The following is a 21,968-nucleotide window of genomic DNA, read 5'->3' on the forward strand; positions in this document are numbered from 1 at the left end:
ACAAACACACAAATATGTTTGCGCTGGCTTGCACAACAGATACTGACACACCCAACTCAAGACCAATAGGTAATAATAGAACAAGCATGCCTTGTTAATATATAAAGTGTAACTAGTTTTGGTTGTTATTGTGTAGTAGAAATTATGTTCCTCTTTACTGGTATATGCATTATACTCCCCATTCACTCATTGGTGAAGAATTTCTTTCTCTGTAAATTGTGATAGAATTTGGAATGTTGAGATTGTATCCATTCATTCTCTGTCATAATTTCAAAATGGTCACTAAATGAATGCTTGTAAGTTGAGGAATGCCGGTACTGTGTGAATGGAAAATGTATGAGAGAGAGCACTAGAAGAAAAATGGTGCAGAATGATTTTTTTTGGGGGGGGGGGTCAAGGGAACAGGTACCATCTGCAGTTGATGTGTAACTAGGGGTGGGCTGCTGGGAGTTCGCAGGGGTTCGGGAGAACCTCTAGCTAAGATTATGTGCAGTTCAGAGAACCCCCAAATCCCCTCTTGGCTTGCCCTGCACACCCCAATCCTCCCAGGAATCCCCAAGCGGCTCATTTTGGATGCAGGTAAAACAATTACATGGCTGTCTATAAAATTGTTTTATTTTTCTAGAAACAATTTCCAATTACTATTAACAGTGGTTGGTTGATACTTGAGATTAAAAAAACAGTAACTCAGCAATGATGTCAGCTTTCATTCATTAAAGCTTCCTTCTTTGGCATGAGCTGCATGCTTTTCCTACATAATAATGTACAACTGAAAGAATGCAATTGTTTGTGAGAATGGTTTCCAATAGATATGCATAGGGGCGAAGAAGGAACATGGCTACAGTTTTTAGCATTGTCTATGTCATAACTGATAAATCATAAAGAAGTTGCCCTTTCCATTAACATACGACAGGTAGTCCTCAACCTATGACCACAACTGAGCCCAAAATTTATGTTGCTATGTGAGACATTTATTAAGTATGTTTTGCCCCATTTTACAACCTTCTTTGCAACAGTTAAGTTAATCACTGCACTTCTTAGTGAATCTGGCTTCCTCATTGACTTTGCTTATGTGATTGCAAAAAGTGATCACATGACCATGGGGATGTTGCAATGGTCACAAGTGTGAAAAATGGTCATAAGTCACTTTTTTCAGTGCCGTTGTAACTTCAGTCACTAAATGAACTGTAAGTCTAGGACTACCTGTATCTCCATCTCATCTCACTTGAAAAGAAAAATCCAAACGGCATTTTGAATCGTTCTATCTTTCATCAACATAGCATGATTTTCAGCAGGAAACTTTCTTTTCTTTTATCTAATTAATATGTATTTCTTGCTTTGGAGACATATAGTTCTCAGAGCAAGGTTGTTTTTTTTAAAGGTTTTAAAAAAACGTAATTCATATTTGTACTGGAAAGGCTTCCTTCTCAGAAATTCTGCCTCCAAACAAAGTCTCTTAATAGCGCTTTAAAGACCAATGATTGTCGCATGAATTCTTAGTGGGATTTCCTGCAAAACACCAGCAATATATTCTGTATATAGCTTCCATTATGAGGGTGGGGCACAACCTGAGAGCAATCTTCACAACTCCACCGCAATCTGAGAGGTTTTAAGTCAAAAGACGGGGTAGCAAACCTTCGAGCGGCCAATGGAAGACAACGAAGAATTTCCAGATGTGGCACCCTAGTTAAATGCATCTGGAGGGCACCAGATTGGGGACAGCTAATGTGAACCAATCAGCATGGGCGGAGTCTCCCCTTCCTCCTATAACCGCCGATTATCTCCACTTCCTGGATATGCCAGCAAAGCAAACCGATTCCATTGCAAGCGGAGCAGCGATGGCAGCGTTGCCGGAAGGAGGCCACGGCGGCTGTGCAAATCTCAACCGCCTCCCTAGCAGGCCTCGGACCGGCTGCTGGCTGTGAGGGTCTCGCCGTACTGTATCGGCGGCGAAGCGGTTCCCACACCACCCCGCCGCCCCTGTCCACCAGCTTCCCCCATCCCCCCCATCTCTTGCGTCCTCCCTCCTTCCCCTTCTGGCGCGACGCTTCCTCTTCCACTCGCCTCCGCCGCAGGGTTGACAGCGCGAGACCCAGGGCACCGGAGAACGTGCCAGATGTGGACAAAGCCACACCTTGCCATTTGCGCACTGTCTGTCCCCATTTGGTTGAGCTCCAGATGTGTGCCGTGCCTCCTTTGGGCCGCAGGGGGCGGTAGACTCTGGCGGAAAAAAGACAAATGCGCCGGGTAAGTGGCCAAGGGATCGCGAGAGGTGCTTCCCTAAACTTGATGGCTACGTTTGGAGTCCCCCACCCCCGGCCTTTGCATTCATCTCTGACCCGTTGTGTCTTTCTAGTACGACGAAATTGCAAGATGAGAATGAACTCTTTCCTTGCCGTCATTGCTCATATAGTGCTTTTTATTTTTAGTATCACGAGGAACCTGAAATTAGGAGATAATGGAAAAGGAACAAGTAGTCCGATCACCTCTACATCATCCTATTCAATTCCTTGCACTAGCTGCTGTCATTCACTGTAATGGACGATCTGCAGTTGGAGAAACAATCTCATCCTTTCTGACACCAAGAGATTAATCAGTTTTACAAATCTGATGGTTTTATACTAAATCAGAAGCTAGTGCCAGTGTTGAAGGAATCCTGCTAAGCTATTGGATTTGGTTACTAATGTTACTTAGTGTGATGTACTTTCTGATTTAATAGGCAATCCGGAAGATTTAAAGCAAAATTCTTTCATCAAATATGGGCATGTCTCACATTAAATTAATATCAGTTCGCACCAGCAGGCTTGCTGCTTTTCCACACCTTTGAAGTGGCTCAGAAAAGAATGCATTCCCCTCATTCAGAAGGTCCCAGCTGTGTTTGAATGTCACTTTGCACTTATAAATATATTGTTCAAAAAACCCACAGTGAAATATGCAACAATGGGATGCTATTGGCTATCAGCAACCGGAATGAGAAACCTAGGAAATGATACAGTAGGACCTATGTAAATAGGCATCTGGTTATTGAGAAAGATAGTTTTAAAACTGAAGCTTTATGGGAGGGAGGGCGGACAGGCTCTTAGAAGTGAATAGATGCAGATTTTCCAATATATTGCCCTCTAACTGGGTTAACATAAAGAGAAATTTCCTAACAGTGAGAACAATTCAGTAGAACAGCTTACCTCTATAATTTAGGGGAAAACCTCACTGGAGGTTTTCAAGAAGAGATTGGACAACCATTTTGTGGAATGCTGTAGGATCCCCTGCTTGAGCAAGGGGTTGGATTAGAAGGCCTCCAAGGTTCCTTCCATTGTTCTGTATTCTGAATACAACTCTAATGATCTCCAAACAGTATGGGAATTATGATCCAACAAGCTGAAGGGCATTAACTTGAAAGACCGAATAAATAATTTAGATATATATGATATGACTTTGGCAACCAAGAAGTAGCTTTGATTTTCACAGATGCATTCATTTCATTGAAATCCATCTGTCGCATATAATTAGCTTTCGAAATTCAGATTTCTGACTTTGTGTAGGCTGTGTATTTTATATAAAACATGCATTACTTTTATTAAGTAGCAGAGGAGTAGGCCAAAGTTTCTTTGAGAAGCTCAGAGGCTCTTGGAAGGAAGCATTCAGTTGCCATTGGGTCAATAAGAGGGCAGATTGTGCAAGCCTTTGGTGAAATGTGTATCCATGGGAAGAACTGCAGGAACTGGCATAGAAAAGGTGGTTTTCAAAAGAAAAAGAGTATCAGGATGTTTAAATATTATGATAGGATGTTGTGTCTTATTATTTTCTTCCTCTTTTTTATTGTCTGATTGATGATTGATTGATTGATTGTCCTGGGCTTTATCATATCCATTCCTCAAAAGACTCCTGAATTGAGAAAAATCGGTTCCACCACAAAAGCGCGTAGGACAAAATCGCGCTCGACAAAAGCGCGCTGTGACGTCATCACAGCGCGACGAAAAAGATCGAAAAAATGTAAAAATAAAGCTAAAACCTTCCCCTAACCCCCCCAAACCTAACCCTAAACCTAACCCTAACCCTAACTCTTAACCTAACCCTAAACCTAACCCTAAACCTAACCGTTAAAGTAACGAAAAACGTAACGCTAACCCTTATCCTAACCCTAACGCTAACGCTAACGCTCTAAAGCTAACCCTAACCCTTACCCTTACCCTAACCCTAACCCTAACCCTAACCCTTACCTTTATGTGAATCGGCTTGCTTTAATTTAATTTTTATTAATTTTTATTTGAATTTTTCGATCTTTTTCGTCGCGCTGTGATGACGTCAAAGGCGCGATTTTGTCGATCGCGCTTTTGTCGTCCGCGCTTTTGACGGGTCACGGAAAAATCAACATGAAAGGCGAAGAAACTCGGCAGCGGAGAAAGGAAGGCCGAACCAGGAATGGAGAGCGTTCCAGGCAGAAAGCAAAGAGCAAGAGTAAACACAAAGAGAGCAAAGTTGGCAGCCAGGGCACAGAGGATGGCCCTTTGCTCCTGCCTCAGAAGCAGCCTCCCGAGGCAAAAGTGGCCATGGCAAAACTACAGGAGGAATCAACCTTGGCAATTGGCCTCCAGGTGCTCCTGCCTTACCTGCTGGCAGGCATGGGCATGGTCCTGGCGGGAATGGTCTTGGATTATATTCAGGTAAGATGAAGAAGAATTCTGGGAATGTGCTTTGCTGTATTTGGTTGCCTAGGAAGAAGTTTGACCATGTGCGGGGTTGGGGTTGGGAACATGGCACGTGCAGGTGGCACGAAAATAATAACATCTTACCTGATTTTGTGGTCTCCTTGCTCAGAGTTGCATTTGGTTGGATGCTATGTATGTGGACCGGGGAGTAAGCCTCCATAGTTAATTCAGATTTAAATCTAAGCGACTGTACTCAGTGCTCAGTTTTTAAGAGTATGTTATATGTGCATTTGAATATAAGGTTGATAGACTTTAGTACAGTAACTGGGCATGCATTTGGATGGTGCAAAAACTTTTCCGGTTGCCTTCTTTTATATCCTCCAGATGGGTTGCACTAAATTTTCCATAACAGTTCAGCCAGCACATCAATAGGCATTATGAAAGTAACAGTCCAATGTATTTGAAAAGCTCCAGGTGTAAAGGGGGGGGAGGGGGAAGCTTTTCTGGAACCACCTCCAGCTAAGAAGGTTTATAACATTCAGTCTAGTGTCATGGTCAATTACATGTGATCCAAATCAAACTTCTATCATTTCTTAGTTTTTTTTTTAAATGATGATTAATATGTTTTCCCATATTTTTCTTTGCTAATTCCCATTGATTTCTTTGGTTTTATATGTATTTTTAAATCTTATATTGCAAACTGCACTTTAAGATGAAACCGCAAGTTCCTGAAGCAAGCATAATTTTAAAACACATCATTGGAGAGGCTAATCTTGCTGCAACAAATACCACTTTAAATATTTAATTGAAGGAACTCGGCATGAATCTAAATTTTATTTTAATATTGTTATTATACTAATCGTGCACTGTTAATTCTTATATTTTAGTGTCGTACACCACATGGAGCCTCACTGGGGGGAAATGTAGATAAACTGTATAAAATAAATAAAAGCAGGCTCTTGTTTTTCAATTCAAACAAGCAATTTGATTAAGTTCGTTCCAATAGGTTACTTTTTCAGCACTGAAATCCTTCCTTGTGCTATCTAATTTATTTAACTAGTGAAATAAGAGGTCATGTTGCCCTTTGTCTTTCTGATAGGATGACATTTAAATGCCTTCTGCCTGTTTTCTCTGGTCCAGAGTTCATATTTCTTGCTTACATTAATTTCATGTTACTGTTTAGCATGAAGGAAATCAATTGGGTTTCATAAGATTTTTACCTGTTTCAGAATGTTTTATATGCAGCTGAGCTAATGTGAGTTTAGTTCCTTCCTGAATATGTGGAGGCTGGTGTGCAGTTTGTTCTCTTCTCACTTTGAGGTTCTCTCCTGCAATAGATTTTAGAAGTATCCCAAATTAAAATGATTTAGCCAATTACCTAGAGGAGTGTGATGCTTGATGTTCCAGAAGTGTATTGATTTTTTTTTTTGGCAAACCCTGTTTATTTCCCAATTGGTTTTTGCACTGTATCAAGCTGATGGTGTTACTATTTTTTATATAGTTCCATCATGGTACATGACATTTTATAGAGTACAGGAAGAGAAGATTTAGCCTTAAAGAATGTTCTGCCTGAAGAGCATAGACATATAAATAAGTAATCAGATTTCACTTAGAGCAGAGATGAGCAACCTTTATGGGCCTAGGTCAGTGGTGGATTCCGGATCCCAGTGATGTTTCTGCAAGTCTCAGCGATACTTCAGCTGCTCAGTGGAGTGTCACACAGGCGCTGTACGCGCCATGCGCGTGCGTGGAAGCACCAAAGGTTTTAAAGAATAGGTAAGGAGCTCGGGTGGGCAGTTGGGCCCTCCGGAGCACTGTACCGGAACGGTATCCGGGGCTCCGGGCAGGCTCCTGTACGCCCGAACCGGCTACAACCCACCACTGGCCTAGGTTCCCCCTTTTCATTTTGTTTGAGGATTGGAGAAGATAAGGCAAATAATGTCATAAAGGTACCATATAAAAAGTTACCTCATGAGTTAGCCTAAAAGTGAAAGTAGAGGAAAGACTATTCTCAAGATGCTGAGCAATTAATGAGAAAAAAAGAAAAACACTGAAAATGCATCATAAAATAATTAGTAGGCCTCTGGTCTGTTTCCAAACAAAAGTTTTAAGACAGAAATATGTGGGTTATCCAACAGTTTTAAATTTGAAAATATTCCTTCGTCTTGAATGGATAAATATCTGAAGCAGCAATTTTCTATGGCATATATTTCTATTTCAGTCCTAGGTAGGGTTGTTTCTCTCTCAGAGCACAAAGAGAAAATATCTGCTGTGAACTCCATGTAGGTGTCAGGCACGGCATCCAGCCAGTAAACATATGCTGATTCTGTAAACCGCTTAGAGAGGGCTGTAAAGCACTGTAAAGAGGTATGTAAGTTTAAGTGCTGTTCCTAATAAGAGGCATGAGGGATAAAAATTGGGAATTCTACCTATAAGCATGGTATTTTGGAACAATTCCTACAAAACGTCTTCCATTTAAATGTGGATTTATTATAAATATGCAGCTGCAGGCAAGCACTCTATGAGTTCAAACACTAATCAAAAGTAGAAGAGTACCATCTCTTGTCCGCAAAGAAAGTGATGCAGCCTGGGAAGAGCAGCCCTGTTCTATCCATTGTGTCAGCCCTTTAAGATTGATTACACTCAAACACCAAATACCGTATTTATCGGCGTATAACACGCACCGGCGTATAACACGCATCCCCCATTTTAACACAAAAATTTGAGTAAAAATTTTTTTCATTAAAAATAAATGACTTCATTGGTACTACAGGAAAGTTGAACCATTCTAAAAGACTGATAAATAGTAGCTTTTCTTGAACCAAATCGTCATACGTAATCAAATTATGGTTTAATTTAGATAAAATATTCTTAAGCGCTCTTTCTCTAATTTCACACAGCTCGTGACCTGTTTATTTTTTTAAAAAGGGGGGAAATATTGCAAAAAAAAAGTTATTTTTTACATATATATATATATATATACACACACACACACATTTTATAAATTCCAAACAATCTGCGGCGGAGTAAACAATTTCTTCCCTGTACATTACAGACCATAATTTAGCACAGTGCAGGTGACAGGCAGATGTTTTTAACTTCCTAGTCTAGGGCTGAGAGAGAGTGATTGGTCCAAAATTACCCAATGAGCTTCTGTATCTATGTTGGATTATTAGAGACTGTGCCTCCTCATATCTATATTCTTGTACATGTGATACCACAAACATATTCAAAATTAGCCAGTGAATTGATTTTGTTAAAACAGCACACTGAAAATTTAGGATACTTTCTTAGGGAGGACAAGGCATGTGACTGTTCATTATCTTTCAATCATGATCTCATATAATCTATTCTTCTAAGCATTTTTCTTCTTCTTTTAATATCAGGAATAATAATCTTTATTGTTAAAAGCTTCTATTACTGTTTTTGTCACTTGCATTCTTTCCATTTCCTGACGGTGTCAATATTCCTTTTTAGTTTTCCACTCCATCTCCTTTTACTACATTCTAGCCAGTTTTGTGCAGTTCTGCTGCAACAATGTTAACATACCTACCCTCTTTATCAATTTTTCCTCTTTTTGGTATTCCCTTTGTATAGATTGTGAAGAACATTTATTTATTATGCGTGATCGTTAAGAGTTGACACTGATGGGATGACACAGTCACCAATCAATCAATACGTATAAAAATAGATGCGACTTTGAAAAGGGGTCGTATTGAGAATCTACCAAACTCAAAACCAAAAGTAGAGAAATAGGGGCGGAATATGCTACTTTTCTGCGTGCAATAAACAGATTCACACTGGGGTTTGTACATCCTGAGAATCCTGGTTTGGGATGTTTTGTGCAGTTAAGCAGTGGTTTGGGGTTACTTTTTTTCATCCCCAAAGCAAAGCCATTATCAACTTTTAGGAATCCAAAAGCAAAACAAAAAACAAAAAAACCCCAGCCTCTGAGTAGGCACACGGGCTATCGGTGCAGACAAACCAACCACTTACGAAGTTTCCGGATAAGCGGAGTCAACTCGATTGGGGGAGAAGCCGCATTAACATTGCAGCCAGCCATCGCGACCGCTTTCCCAGAGCGGCCCAGGTTCAACCGCCGCGCCGTAGGGAACGCGAATGCGCTCGGAAAAAGCGGGAGGCTATTTTTTCAAGAGGCCGCTGGGAAATGTAGTTCCGTCTGTGACTCCCCGCCCACCCGTTCTGATTATTCTCAGACCAGAGAGTACTATACTGGAGATCGAGTGGTTGGGTAATTCTCGCGAGTTTTGACCCGAGTCTTCCTAGTTGCCTAGAGAACAAGGTTTTCTCCCCTCGCCTTTTGGAAGCGCCGCTTTTCCCGCTTCGGCCTTTTTCAATGAATTCGCCCGGCTTTCAACTTAAGTCTTCTCAATGGCGAAATCTCTGCCACAATTGTTTCAGCGGCCAGCGGGGTCTCTTCTAGGCAAGCCAATGAAACACCTTTTCTGAACCGTCACTAAACCTAAGACTTTGGATCACAATTAACAATATAGAATAACGTGTTATGAAGTTGGTTCTATTTTCGAGACTGACTGGGAATTCTGAGAGTTGTAGTTGCGGCAATCTAGTGCAGTGTTTCTCAACCTTGTCAACTTGAAGATGTCTGGACTTCAACTCCCAGAATTCCCAGAAAACGCGGCGTTTCTTCCTGCAAAGCCCTTCTGGCGTCAAGCGGAACTCTCGGGTTGCCCGAAGGGCTTTGCAGGAAGAAACGCGGCTGGAGGCGCCAGGACGGTCCTGGCTGTGGGGCGCAGACTCGGTAAAAGCTCTCTTTGGTTCCCTCCTCCTCCCCCTCCTTCCACAGTGTGTGTGACGCTGCCGCCAGGCTGAGAGCTGCCGCTGAAACAAGTTTGGGAAGGTCCTTTGCAGGCAGCCAGTTCTAGCTGCCTGCAAAGGACTTCCCCACGTTTGCTTTGAAAGAAACCTCTGCGCGGGAGTTAGAAACCTCTGCGCGGGGGTTTCTTGCCACCTTAGAGGGAACAGTGGACCCGGCGTTGGACCCGTATTTATCGGCGTATAACGCGCAGTATCGGCGTATAACACGCAGGCAGGGTTTAAGCTTGCAATTTTAGTTTTAAAACTGCGTGTTATACGCCGATAAATACGGTACTAAAATTGCAGTAACAAAACTTTGCATATCTGAATATGTCTCCTCGTCTATGTTTAGAATAGAAAACTAGGGAGGGTCAAGTCTAAAATGGTTTCTCAAATTACATTCCTGCTTTGGGTCTCTTATCTGACCATTGCCTTGACTGCAGCTCTTTCTCTTCTTCAAAAGGGTTATTCTAACACACACACACCTCTTTCAAGAAAAGCAGTGCAGAATGGGAAGCAATGTAACAAGTTTCCATCCATTGTGTCAGCCATTCAATGTGGAACTGACAAAGAAACCAGTGGCATATAGTTCAGACTATCTCAGGTGCAACAACCGGATACACTTATGAAAAGTCCTAGTCAGCAACTTTATTGTTTTCACAATAAATCACAATAACAACCAAATCAGATTTCATGGAACTTAAGGGGGTGTCTGGGTCAGACTTTTTTTGGCTATGCAAGGACGCAAGGCTAATTCCCTTCTTGACCACTCCTCCCTGCCTACCTGGCTGGGAGTTTCCCAACAGTTGCCCTTTTAATTACAAGAATTATAGTAATAAAATATTACAAGCCTCATTGTGCTCTCCCCCACCGTTTTATCTTCATGTCAACTCGACAAGGGCTTGTTTGAAAGATTTTCTCAAATTAGTTTCTTGCCCTGGATTCGAACCCCTCTTATCTGACCATTACCTTGGTAGGGGCACTTCCTCCTGACCTTCAAGTCCATTCTTCCTCTTTCTATTCTCTGGCTCATAAAGGAATGAAATTTATTGTCGTCCCCCCCCTCCCTTCCCCAAAGAATCCTGAGCTCCAACTGCCAGTTCTCCTCCTGAGCTGACCGTTCTTCTGTGTCCCCATTCATGGCCTGGATTTTCTGGCTATCTAAAGGAACAAAAAGACTACGATTGTTTTATTCTCTATCTGTGTAGAAAGCTAATGTCTGAAGGTGACTTTCCAAGCGTCTTTCTCAATTAATGCTGGTTATAGGACTTACAAAATTGAAGTCCAGTTTTCTTCAACCTCCTCTGTACCTCCTTAGTGTGGGAAAGAAAGCAGCTAAGCAAGCAGAGTTCTTGGATTATCCTCAAAATGTTATCAGAGAAAGCTTTTTTTAGATCTACCAGCATGCCTCAGGAAGATTGCTGGTTTTATTTGTAGTAACCAAACTACTATCGAATTGATTGATTGGTGTGGTGCAGACAATGTTGGGGTGGGGTTAAAAACTGACTCCAAAGACTGGGTTTAAATCTTTTTCGGTTCTGCAGCATCTAAATGACTCTACATTCATCATGGACTTCTAGTTTAAATTGCCTCACCATGTTATGAGGATGTGTGTCATTCAATCTAAGGCATTTGGAGAAAGCTCACATGGGAAAATATAGACAAAGGGACAGAGAGTAAGTTTTATGCTTTGAAACTTCTGCTCATCCAGATTCCAGGGTAGTGCCACCAGATGTGAAATAACATATAATGAAAAAAAATGATTCTGGAAATTCCTGGTTCAGTTGAATGAATCGAGCATTTGAATTTTGTCATTTATTGTTGTATCCTTTTTATGAAAACATAGGGCTGCAGAGGAGATTTACTTACTGGTCTCGAGCAAGCAAAGAGCATCCAAATAATTATTGCATTGTCTATGACAGCCACCGTCCTTCTTTCAAGAGAATTGATCAAAGCAGGAAAATCCCAAATTTAAATGTTTACATAACTGAGTAAATTACAAGTTTTGTGAAGAGACAAAGCTGAAAGAGTTGCACTAGGTTTTTTTTTTAATGCTTGTGTGCTGAATGATTAGTATTAATCTGCTGTGGATTGTACTGTTTTCTCTTTTAAAAAAAATTAAAGTTCTGAATAGCCCATGGCAGATTTTCAGGACAGGAAATAAAATGCAACAGGAAAAGTACTGGAAGAGAATAGAAATGACCTTAAATAAATTCTGCAGAGATTGTTATTAGGGCTTTTGTATCTGAATTTGAAATGATGACAGCAGATAAGGGCGCTGGCTTTTGAACCTCATCGGTGTTCATTCAGGAGTTCTGAAAGTCAGTCATTAAGAGAGAGAGACTACCTATTTTCTAAGCTTGCGTACCCAAAGCAAAGCTAGGAAAGCAGAAGAAAATAAAGGATGAAAGTGCCTTTTAGCTAGTGCAGCCTCATAGATTTTCTCCCTTACTTTTCCCTCTGAGCTCTTCTGTAATCTCTGCATTTGTAGTTAGGATTAAGCTCCCGTTCCTAATGACCTTTCTTCACCTTGAGGAAGCCAAAAAAGGAAAAAGTAAACTGAAGTAAACTTTCTCCTTTGCCTTAGAACAGAGAGAAAGATTCAGCGTCACGCAGGGTGAGCCTTGATGGCGCTGTGACTATTTCAGCCATGCAAGCTTATCTTTTCAATTACTGTCTTTGTAAGTGGAGGAGAAAGGACATAAGTGACTGAAGTATTTTAAGCAATTCCAGCACAACCTACCCCTCTTTATGCTGGTAACTCTTTAGCGTCCCAGCTTCAGCCAGTCTTTCTGGTTTTCAGCCAGGTCGTGATAGCTGGAAACTGACTCAAAGCATATTGAAAACCGAGCTCAGCTAATCTGAATGCATTTTGGAAACTAACCTTGTTCTGCCGCGGAAGAAGAAGAGGACAGCAGATTTCGAAACACGTGATGGGGCAACTGTGATCTAAAGGTGCCTTGGAACTCTGACTGAAGACTGAAGACTACTCCGATTTCTGGATTTCCTTTTGTCCTCCTCTTCTTTAGCATGGCTTAATGGCATTCAGTAATGGTGATCACTGAGCTGAAATTGGAGCTGTGCTTCCGGGGGAAGAAACTCAGAGGTTTTACCTGTAAGTTTTTCAGATCATCCAGTGGATTCCTTCCAGAAACAGGCTTCTCCATTGCATCACAGATCATCGGGCCATATATACTGGCAGGTTTAGGCCTGGTAGCTGCTGGTTTGGTGATGGATATTCTTCAAGTATGTATGTTCTTTCAACTTCCTTGGTAATGAGGGGTAGGCTGACTGTGAGCATCTATTTTTAACATGGCTAAGTGAGAGCTAAGTGCAGTATTTGTTCTACCTACGGGGGCGGGATGTCTTTTGTGAGAATGTCAGGGCTCTTTAAAGAGTCTCGTGGACAGACTGAGTTGGATGAAAGACTCTTATTCACGGCCCACATGTTCTTTCTAAAGTGTCCTGGAGAGGATATACTAGGATTGAACTGATCCAAGAATGTTCTCATCAGCCACAAGCCAGAATATGTTATTTTTGTGACAAGGAAACTGCTCATGTTGCCTACAATATAGGTGGGAAATCCCAGCAGAGATTATTGTGGAACACCTGAGTTACTGCAACTCCTGGTCCTCATTAAATTTTTTATTGTAGGGTAGTCTAAGCTCTTAGACCAATTCTATCTACTCTTTTCCTTTAAATTTTTGTTTTGTTTTGTTTCCTTTTCAACTGACATCCTAGAAACTAGAGCGTTCTATCATTCCTAAGAATATATTTTTGTTGTCCTTCTGGGGTCATTTGAAAGGTGTGTGTTTGTGGTTTTGTGTGTGTGTGTGTGTGAGCATTATCAGCCTGAATCAGTCCGTTGCAGGTTGAAAGCCTCCTCGCTGAAGTTTAATTTATGGAGCATAATCTATCTCAGGTAGTCCTCAGTGTACAACCACAAATGAGCTTAACATGTTGCTAAGTAAGACATTTGCTAAGTGAGCTTTGCCCCATTTTGCAGCCTTTCTTGCCACAGTTGTTAAGTGATTCAGTGCACTCATTAAGTTAGTAACACAGTTGTTAAGTGAATCTTGCTTCTCCGTTGACATTGCTTGTTAGAAACTCACAAAAGGTGATCAAATGACCCTGGGACATTACATCGTCATAAATATGCACCAGTTGCCAAGCATCCAAATATTTGACCATGTAACCATGGGGATGCTTCAATGGCTGCAAGTGGGAACAATGATCCTAAGTAACTTTTTTTCAGTGCCATTGTAACTTTGAATGGTCACAAATTAGCAAATGGCTGTAAGTCAAGAACTACCTGTATGCTAGTGCAGTGAGTTAGTGGATCTATGCTTTTGAACTCCTAGCCTAGAGCTGAATGGCTGGCACTGGCCCAAATTATTTGGGTCCTCTAAATAAATAAAATTCTTGTTTATGGTTGCTTTGTTTCATAGGGCCTTTGAGCCTTATAACAATCCTCCAGGTATGCATGTACTCATATAAAGAGTGCAGGATTTGTGTGCAAAACATTAGACTCCGTTAAGTCACAATTGGATAGTTTCTGTCTGTTGTGTGAATCAAGTCAACATGTTAAAGCATAATATGATTTATTTGTCAAGATATAAGGCTCTTGTGTTTTGCTAAGCTATGCTATGTTTTGTTAAACTAAACTATCATGTTTCCCGAAAATAAGACAGGGTCTTATTTTCTTTTGACCCCTGAAATAAGCGCTTGGCCTTATTTTCGGGGAGGTCTTATTATTTTTGAGGTGCAGGAGGAGGCGAGCGTGGTCACCTCATGGCTGCTGCTTGTTGTAATATTTTCGGGGAGGCCTTATTTTTGGGGGAGGGCTTATTTTAGCGCATGTGCTCAAAATCCCAATTGGGCATATTATCCAGGGAGGTCTTATTTTCAAGGAAACAGGGTAGTATGTTGTGTGAAGTCAGCCAATGAATGATTACGCAGTCACAGAACACTCTATGCCTAAATATGTAGTTAGGGAGAAACCTCACTGATATCAGTGGATTGGACTGTGCCCTTTATATTATTATTAGAAACATTTTTCCCCCTGCTTCATTATTAATAAGCAAAACAGGTTGAAAAGTGAAGTGGCAGCCCTGTAATTTCAGGTTTATTTGTAATTTAAAATGCATAGGCAATGTAGTCAATAATATGTTTATTGTGTTTGTTTTTTGAAATACTGTAATAATTCTGTCACTTGAAGGGTGTCTCTAGTTTAGAGACATAAAACAGAAAAGGAAACAGACCATTAATGCATTACATATAAGGAATGGAAAAAGACTTACACAAATCTCTTATCACCACAAGCTGCACTTTCTAGTATGTTTTTTCTCTTCACTTTCAAGTCATTTATAATTGTAAGCAACACACTCTTGAACTTTGTGTTCTTCAATCTAAAATAACTTTGCTGTGCAGGATTGGCCACCAAGTAGATCATAAAATTAAAGAACTTGCTTATTATTTTCATGATTTTGAAATGGTTTCAAATAATTTGGGAGTGCAAAGAAAGGTTGAATGATATAATTGGAACTGTCTAATTAGTTTCCATGATGTATGTTTGGTCCAACAAAAAATAGTTTGCCTTTAGTTTTGTGATATATTTTTTAAGGACTGTGACAAGAATACTGATTTATTTCAATTTTCTTTGTTAATTGTTGCTTAGGTATTTAGCTGCCACTTTCAAAGTTATATTGATGGGGGACCTATCCACACTGAAAAACCACATACAATTCAAAACTGCTGGAAATTCTGTGTAGTACAGTAGTTCAAAGCTTATATGAATTTGATGTTACAACTAATATCACAATGGATTAATATTTTCTCCTCTCCCTTTCAGCACTGGAAAGTATTCATTAAAATCAGAGAAATGTTTATTCTGATTCCAGCCCTGATTGGTTTGAAAGGCAACCTTGAAATGACCTTGGCATCTAGACTTTCTACAGCTGTAAGTAAAGTCTATATGTTGTCTTTTAATATACAGAGAAGGATTTAGAGTTCTTGTTTGGCAAGAAAAGTATTGACATGTGATCACCTCTCCAATAGTGGAAAATGCATAGATGGCTCAGTAGTTCCTATTGTACCTATATAGGTTGGACCTGTATGTTTTATTTTCCTTGGTGGTCATGAACAACATATCTGTTACAATTATGTTTCTAATTTCCCCATTGTACCACGTATTTGGAAAGAATTATATTTTAGATATCCAATAATTTATTTAAGCAAAGTTTGGAAGGAGACATTTTAGAGATGAAGCCACAAGCCCTCCACCCTAGATCTATAGAAAGACAGGAGTGAAGTTCCTCACTATTATTAATGAGATCTTGGCAATAAAGTTTTTTATCTGCCTTGTGTAATATAACAACATGCGAGATGTATTATTTGCCATCCATGATTATGAAAAGAGAGGGGCTTGTTTGTTTGTTTAATTAATTTACATGCCATCTATCTCACTATCCACTACTTTCGCTCGAGATGGCTTACAGTACAGTAAAACCATAGTGATATAGACATTAAAATTAACTTGAATCAGGTTAAAAGCTACCGACCAAAAGGACAATATCCCAAGATAACCTATCCCGAGATAACCTGTACTGTGTTGGCTTAGGACAGTTGAGCGAGTATTGCATGTGCATGCCTCTGAATTAAGCCTGGCATCTTGAATTAATGACACGCTTATTAACCAATCATTTAGGTTGACCCGAAGAGTTAAAAATATTCCTCTTGCTAGAAGATCTTTCACTAGAAGCATTTAGGAGGCTTGCATATTGTTTGACTATAATTTCCTTATTTATTTATTTATTTATTCATTCATTCATTCATTCATTCATTCATTCATTCATTCATTCATTCATTCATTCAATTTACATAGTTGCCCCATCTCATATTCTTGAGTCTGGGTGGTTTACAATGAAAACATAAACAGTACCAATAAATAAATAAATAAATAAAAACAATTAAACCATTAAAGGCATAGAGTACATTCCCTGAGAGAACACAGCAATTCAAGGACAGTCCAGCCATTTTAAGGTCTCCATACTTCTCTCTGATCCTTAGGCCAAATGTCAAAGCGAGATATTTGAGCCCTTCTGGGAGGCCAGCAAGATTGGGAGTAGCCTATTGTGCTTTCACCCTGGCTTATTCACCTAAACAAATAGCTTTATTATGGTCAGAATTCCCAAACCTTGCAAATGTCCCCCCCCCCCCCCGAGATTTGAAACATTTTTAGATTTGGGTGAACTGTTGTTATAGCTTAGTATGAGCATAAAGATACAATAAAATCCAAAGGCGCAGACCTTGGAGATGAGTATGAAGTTCAGACACTTTTTCAGTTGTGCCTCCTGATTTTATGCATCCAAATGTACTCCAAACTGGGCTACAGCCCTTGTAAATCTATTTTTGAACTGGTCACATTGCCAGTTGGAAGGAAAAAGAAATCCATTCCCTGAAGGCGTATCTCTAGTGGTTTTTCATAAAGATGAAAATGAATGAGATTGATAGTTGTGCCCTGGCATAATCCTGCCAAAGGATAGGGACAATCTTATTGTAGCAGATGGCTCCCTTCCCTGCATAAGAAATGAATTTTCTCTCCTATGCATTCCAGGCTAATACCGGCCGGATGGATAATACACAGGAAAAATGGAAAATGGCTATTTGCAATATGGCCTTGATTCAGGTAAGCAAGTCTACATTTTTTACGGAGATCTTTGGATAATACTAGCCAATTAGAACCCTTGGATAATAGAGCTGATACTCACCTATTACAGCTGATTATTAACTGTGTCACTTCAAAAATGGAAGTTCTGTTGTTTTTTCTTGTACAAAGCCTTGATGTTTGTTTGTTATTCTAATGAGGTGATTATTTATTCACATGTTTAGGGGAAAAGTCCAGGCATTTTATAACATTTCTGTTTCCAACTACTTTTTTTCTATATATATTTTTTGTACAGAAATTAGGATGAAAGTCGGAGAAGCTACATATTACTTTTTGATTTGTGGCAGTAGGAGCTGTTAGGTTAGATTACAGGCCTGTCAAACTGGGCTGGATGCGTCATGTGCAGGCCATGCCCGCTCCAAAGGCAAAAAATGTCACGATATGTCATGATACGTCATGTGATGCAATCGAGTTTGACACTTGTGTTCTAGAAGTAACCAATTCCTACAGCCATACGTTTGTTAGGTACTGTAAGAAAATGGAAAGATCTACACAGAAAGTTCCTTTCACTAGTCAAGCCAATGATAATTCCTATCACTTTTCAACTTACTTCCTGTCACTCAGAACTACAGTTAAGTTTAATAGTTTAAACTTAAATTCATCTAGCAATTCAGTAACATTTTAATTACCCAGAGTTAGATTTTCAAGTTTCATTTCTCTCAAATCAGTGCCCATTTACTCATACCCAAAGTGTCGTGAAGTATAAAATACTGACAGTGGCTAAAAATGCTTATTAATTTATGACTGTGAGTATCTAATTACCTTGTTAAATATAGGATTTAATTGATTAGATGATGGAAAGGGAAAGATGTGCTCTCCCGCCAAGTATTGTGGAAGTACAACTATCAGCATCCCAAGAGTGAATTGTTACAATTTACAATTCAGCATCCCCTGAATTATCATAAGTTAAGCGCTTAAAGTTACAATCAAATTATTCACAAATACTCCTTACTACCTTCTTGCATGAAGTTTCAATCTTTTTGTTGCTTAAGAAAACATTTGTCAGCTGACTAAAAATAATTGCCTAAGGTGTCTTGTTCAAGAGAAGCCTGCGAAGGGTGAAATTCACTTCATGTGTTACCGATCGGCTATTTCACACATGAACTTACTTTCATAAGTCTGCCTGAAAAGTAGCTTTGTACTATGAAACGAGTAACTGGCAAAGATAACGTGGAGGACAAAAACACATACTGCTTTTATCTGCTTGGAAAGCTTAATCATCCTTGGATGATGCTATTGGGGAGACTCGACACATTAAGAAGTCAACTGCCCTTCATGCCACCATCTAGAAAACAGACCTGCAGAAATGCTTCTGAACTGATCTCACACTACAGGCTCTTGACATGTTCTGTTCTTCATTGTTTCTGCTTGACAGGTACAGGCCACTGTGATAGGCCTTCTGGCAGCTGTAGCAGCAATCCTTCTAGGCGCACTCTCTAATGGGTATTTGGAACTGAACCATGCCGTTGTGTTGTGTGCCAGCAGCCTGACAACAGCATTTGTAGCTGCCTTTTTTCTTGGTGAGTTGTTTTTTTTTAACTCTGCTGATTCCTGGAATGCCAGTTGGCCCTGGCTTTGAAATTTTAATTCTGCTCCTCATACAAATAGTTTGCACTTGGTTCCTGGTCAGTATTTCATACCTGTTTGTAGACAGTGTGTATCCTTTCCTTGGGTAATCACATAAATTGTATCAGTAATAAATAGGAGTATGAAAATACATTACCATATACATTAAATAGTAACCTGTTCCAGGCATCTGTCCTTCTAATGGGCCAGACCAGACCAATACTCCATCTGGTTTACTTGCAAGTATATTGCTTGAGATGCAACCTCCTCAAAGCCATGGATGCAATGGAAGACTTCAGTTACAAGATTCCGTGGACCAGCGGGGCAATTAAATAGTTGAATGAAGAGTAACTGTATTAATGCTACTGAATTTAAATAGTTGAATGAAGAATGACTGAATCAGTCTTCCAATAGTTGAGGGGCTGTCACAGCATGGAGGAGGGTCAACCTGTTTTCGAAAGCACCTGAAGGCCAGACAAAGAATAATGGATGGAAACTGACCAAGAAGATATTCAACCTGGAAATAAGGATAAATTTTCTGGCAGTGAGAGCAATCAACGTTGTGGGAGCTTTATCAGTTGAAGCTTTCAAGAAGAGACTGAACTGCCTTCTGTCAGAAATGACGTAGGGTCTCCTGCTTGGATGGGAGTGTTGGACTAGATGATCTACAAGATCCCTTCCAACTCTGTTAATCTGTTAATTTAATTAAGTGTAAATGAATGTTAGTTTTGTCTCTACAGTATTAAGCAGTGTGGGCTCCGTAAGCCACTCAAAAGTCAAGTGTCCTCTGTGGCTCAGAAAACCTGCACACTCCTAGTCTGCTTTCTCAGGCTATATTTCTTCAGGGTTTCAGAGAATAGTCTTTTTGCACTCAATTGCCGATGACTGAATCTGGAGTCCTGTGTATGAAGCATGAACTGCAGCCCATCCTGTTTGTATGAGTTAATTTTCAACCTACCTTACGTGACTCAGAAATATACAATACAATACAATACAATACAATACAATACAATACAATACAATACAATACAATACAATACAATACAATACAATACAATAGCAGAGTTGGAAGGGACCTTGGAGGTCTTCTAGTCCAACCCCCTGCCTAGGCAGGAAACCCTATACCATTTCAGTCAAATGGCTATCCAACATCTTCTTAAAGACTTCCAGTGTTGGGGCATTCACAACTTCTGGAGGCAAGCTGTTCCACTGATTAATTGTTCTAACTGTCAGGAAATTTCTCCTCAGTTCTAAGTTGCTTCTCTCCTTGATTACTTTCCACCCATTGCTCCTTGTTCTACCCTCGGGTTCCTTGGAGAATTGTTTGACTCCCTCTTCTTTGTGGCAACCCCTGAGAAATTGGAACACTGCTATCATGTCTCATATAGTTAAGCAGTGTTAATCAGCAGAGCTTGCTTAATCACAGGGCCCTATAAATACCCCATAAATAATCTGGGGTAACAACTAGGTCTAAATGTTTTACAAAAGACTAAGAGGGTTAGAGTTATCTTCCTCCCTAGCAGGATGTTGTTCCATTGCCACAGAGAATGGACAACTCCATGATATTGTTTTACAATGACATTGTTTAGGTAAAGTAACTTTCAACTGAGGAGAAACTCACTTTTGAGATACAGTTTTGTTTCTGCAGAAGTGGTAGCAACACCATTTATAACAGGTATAAATTCTGAATCAGTTCCATAGAGGTAGGAGCTATTATTTTCCATTCTTCTTTATTTCTTAAAAATACTGGTATCATAGAAAACTAATCATTTTCTCATAGTATCCCTTGCAAGCATCCCTTGGGTACTTGCAAGAAACTTGTAAGAACCCTCAGCTAAATGACTTTATGCAGGGATTTTTAGGAAAACAGCCTCATTTGCCGGCCAATGCCGACTGGCGACTACCCGGAGGAGAGCCTTCTCTGTGGCTGCTCCGACCCTCTGGAACGAGCTCCCCGTGGAGATTCGAACCCTCACCACCCTCCAGGCTTTCCGCAAAGCCCTTAAAACCTGGCTGTTCTGACAGGCCTGGGGCTAAAGAGCTTTTGGCCCCGCCCTCGAATGGTATGGTTGTTGTGTGCTTTTAAATTGTGTATTGTTCTGTTCGTCTTTTTTATCCCTTATCTGTACCCCCTTCCCTGACTTGGATTGTGAGCTGCCCTGAGTCCCCTTCGGGGAAAAGGGCAGCATATAAATGCAATAAATTCAATTCAATTCAATTATGGTTTATTTACTCTTTACATAAATCTTACTTACCACCTTGTGTTCTTTCTCCTGAGATTTCTTCTGCTTACACAAAACTCTGCCCTCATCATAGGCAATTCTTGTCACAGTTTTTTTCTTCTTCACAGTTAAGGCTTTTTTCTTATCCTGTCAGGATTATGAGGCCTTATTCCTGAAGAATGGCTTAATAATAAAAGTGTTTTGCTCCAAGAAGTGTTCAGGTCTTCCACAAGAGAGCAGCATATAACTTTTTAAGAAGAGCAAGGAACGAGTGGCTATGTTTCACATGAAATATGCTGGTCTATAAATGCAAAATATGAATGGAGTGGCAGTCTTTAAAGATGACGCCCCACTTCTTTCTGTGATATCTAGACAAAGGGAACAAATTTTGGAGCGTGCAGTACAGTTTCATGCCAGATGGGACATAGGCAGATAAGATTGTTGCTCTTCAGGAGGTCATTAGAAATTTTGAATGAAATAAAGTTTATTGTACATTGTTGATTTAGAGAACACTTGTGATAAAGCAAGTAGGCTTCAATTATGGATTTTTTGAGAAAGCATGAAGTTGAAAGATGGTTGTTGAATGCAGTAAGAGCACCAATAACGAAATTAAAGCGTGAAGAAGATTAAACAGAATAATTCATCAAGGGATCTTCCTTTCTTTGACATAGCTATGCAGTTGTACAGACTCTCTTCTCTGCACCCCAACTCCATAGTTAATATACTCATTTTGTTTGACTTCTAAGCCTTACAATGTGAAAAATTGAAGTGAATATTTTAAAAAATGATACAGAATTATTTATAGTCCCTAATGATACTTTGAAATTGTAATAATGGTCTTTTGGTGCTGTATTTGGTCTGCTTTTTTCCAGTACCTTTTGATTCTCTTTACTGTATCCCAGATGCTAACAAATCTGATATTATTCTCTCATCTCTCCATTCTAGTCACACTTATAAGACCCTGGCAAATCA

The 21,968-nt window shown here is 39.9% G+C and overlaps 1 protein-coding gene across 4 annotated transcripts in view; it reads left to right on the forward strand.

Moving 5' to 3' along the window:
* Positions 1-4,364: 4,364 nt before the first annotated feature.
* The window catches only part of SLC41A3 (solute carrier family 41 member 3), a 31,707-nt gene continuing 14,103 nt past the window's right edge, over positions 4,365-21,968 (forward strand). The window contains exons 1-4 of one of the 4 annotated variants that reach the window (XM_087708968.1): positions 4,365-4,661; positions 15,334-15,441; positions 17,098-17,169; positions 18,584-18,728. In XM_087708968.1, coding sequence (XP_087565094.1) covers positions 4,371-4,661; positions 15,334-15,441; positions 17,098-17,169; positions 18,584-18,728 — 616 coding nt within the window. In that variant the 5' untranslated portion in view covers positions 4,365-4,370. Of the gene's footprint in view, positions 4,662-12,161; positions 12,733-15,333; positions 15,442-17,097; positions 17,170-18,583; positions 18,729-21,968 lie in introns of those variants that run through there. The other 3 variants (XM_087708965.1, XM_087708966.1, XM_087708967.1) reach the window with 3 other exon arrangements.

Source organism: Thamnophis sirtalis, unplaced genomic scaffold (genome assembly GCF_051295495.1).
Source record: "Thamnophis sirtalis isolate CommonGarterSnake01/CBP01778 unplaced genomic scaffold, rThaSir2_p1.2 scaffold_3, whole genome shotgun sequence".
Lineage (NCBI taxonomy): Eukaryota > Metazoa > Chordata > Lepidosauria > Squamata > Natricidae > Thamnophis > Thamnophis sirtalis.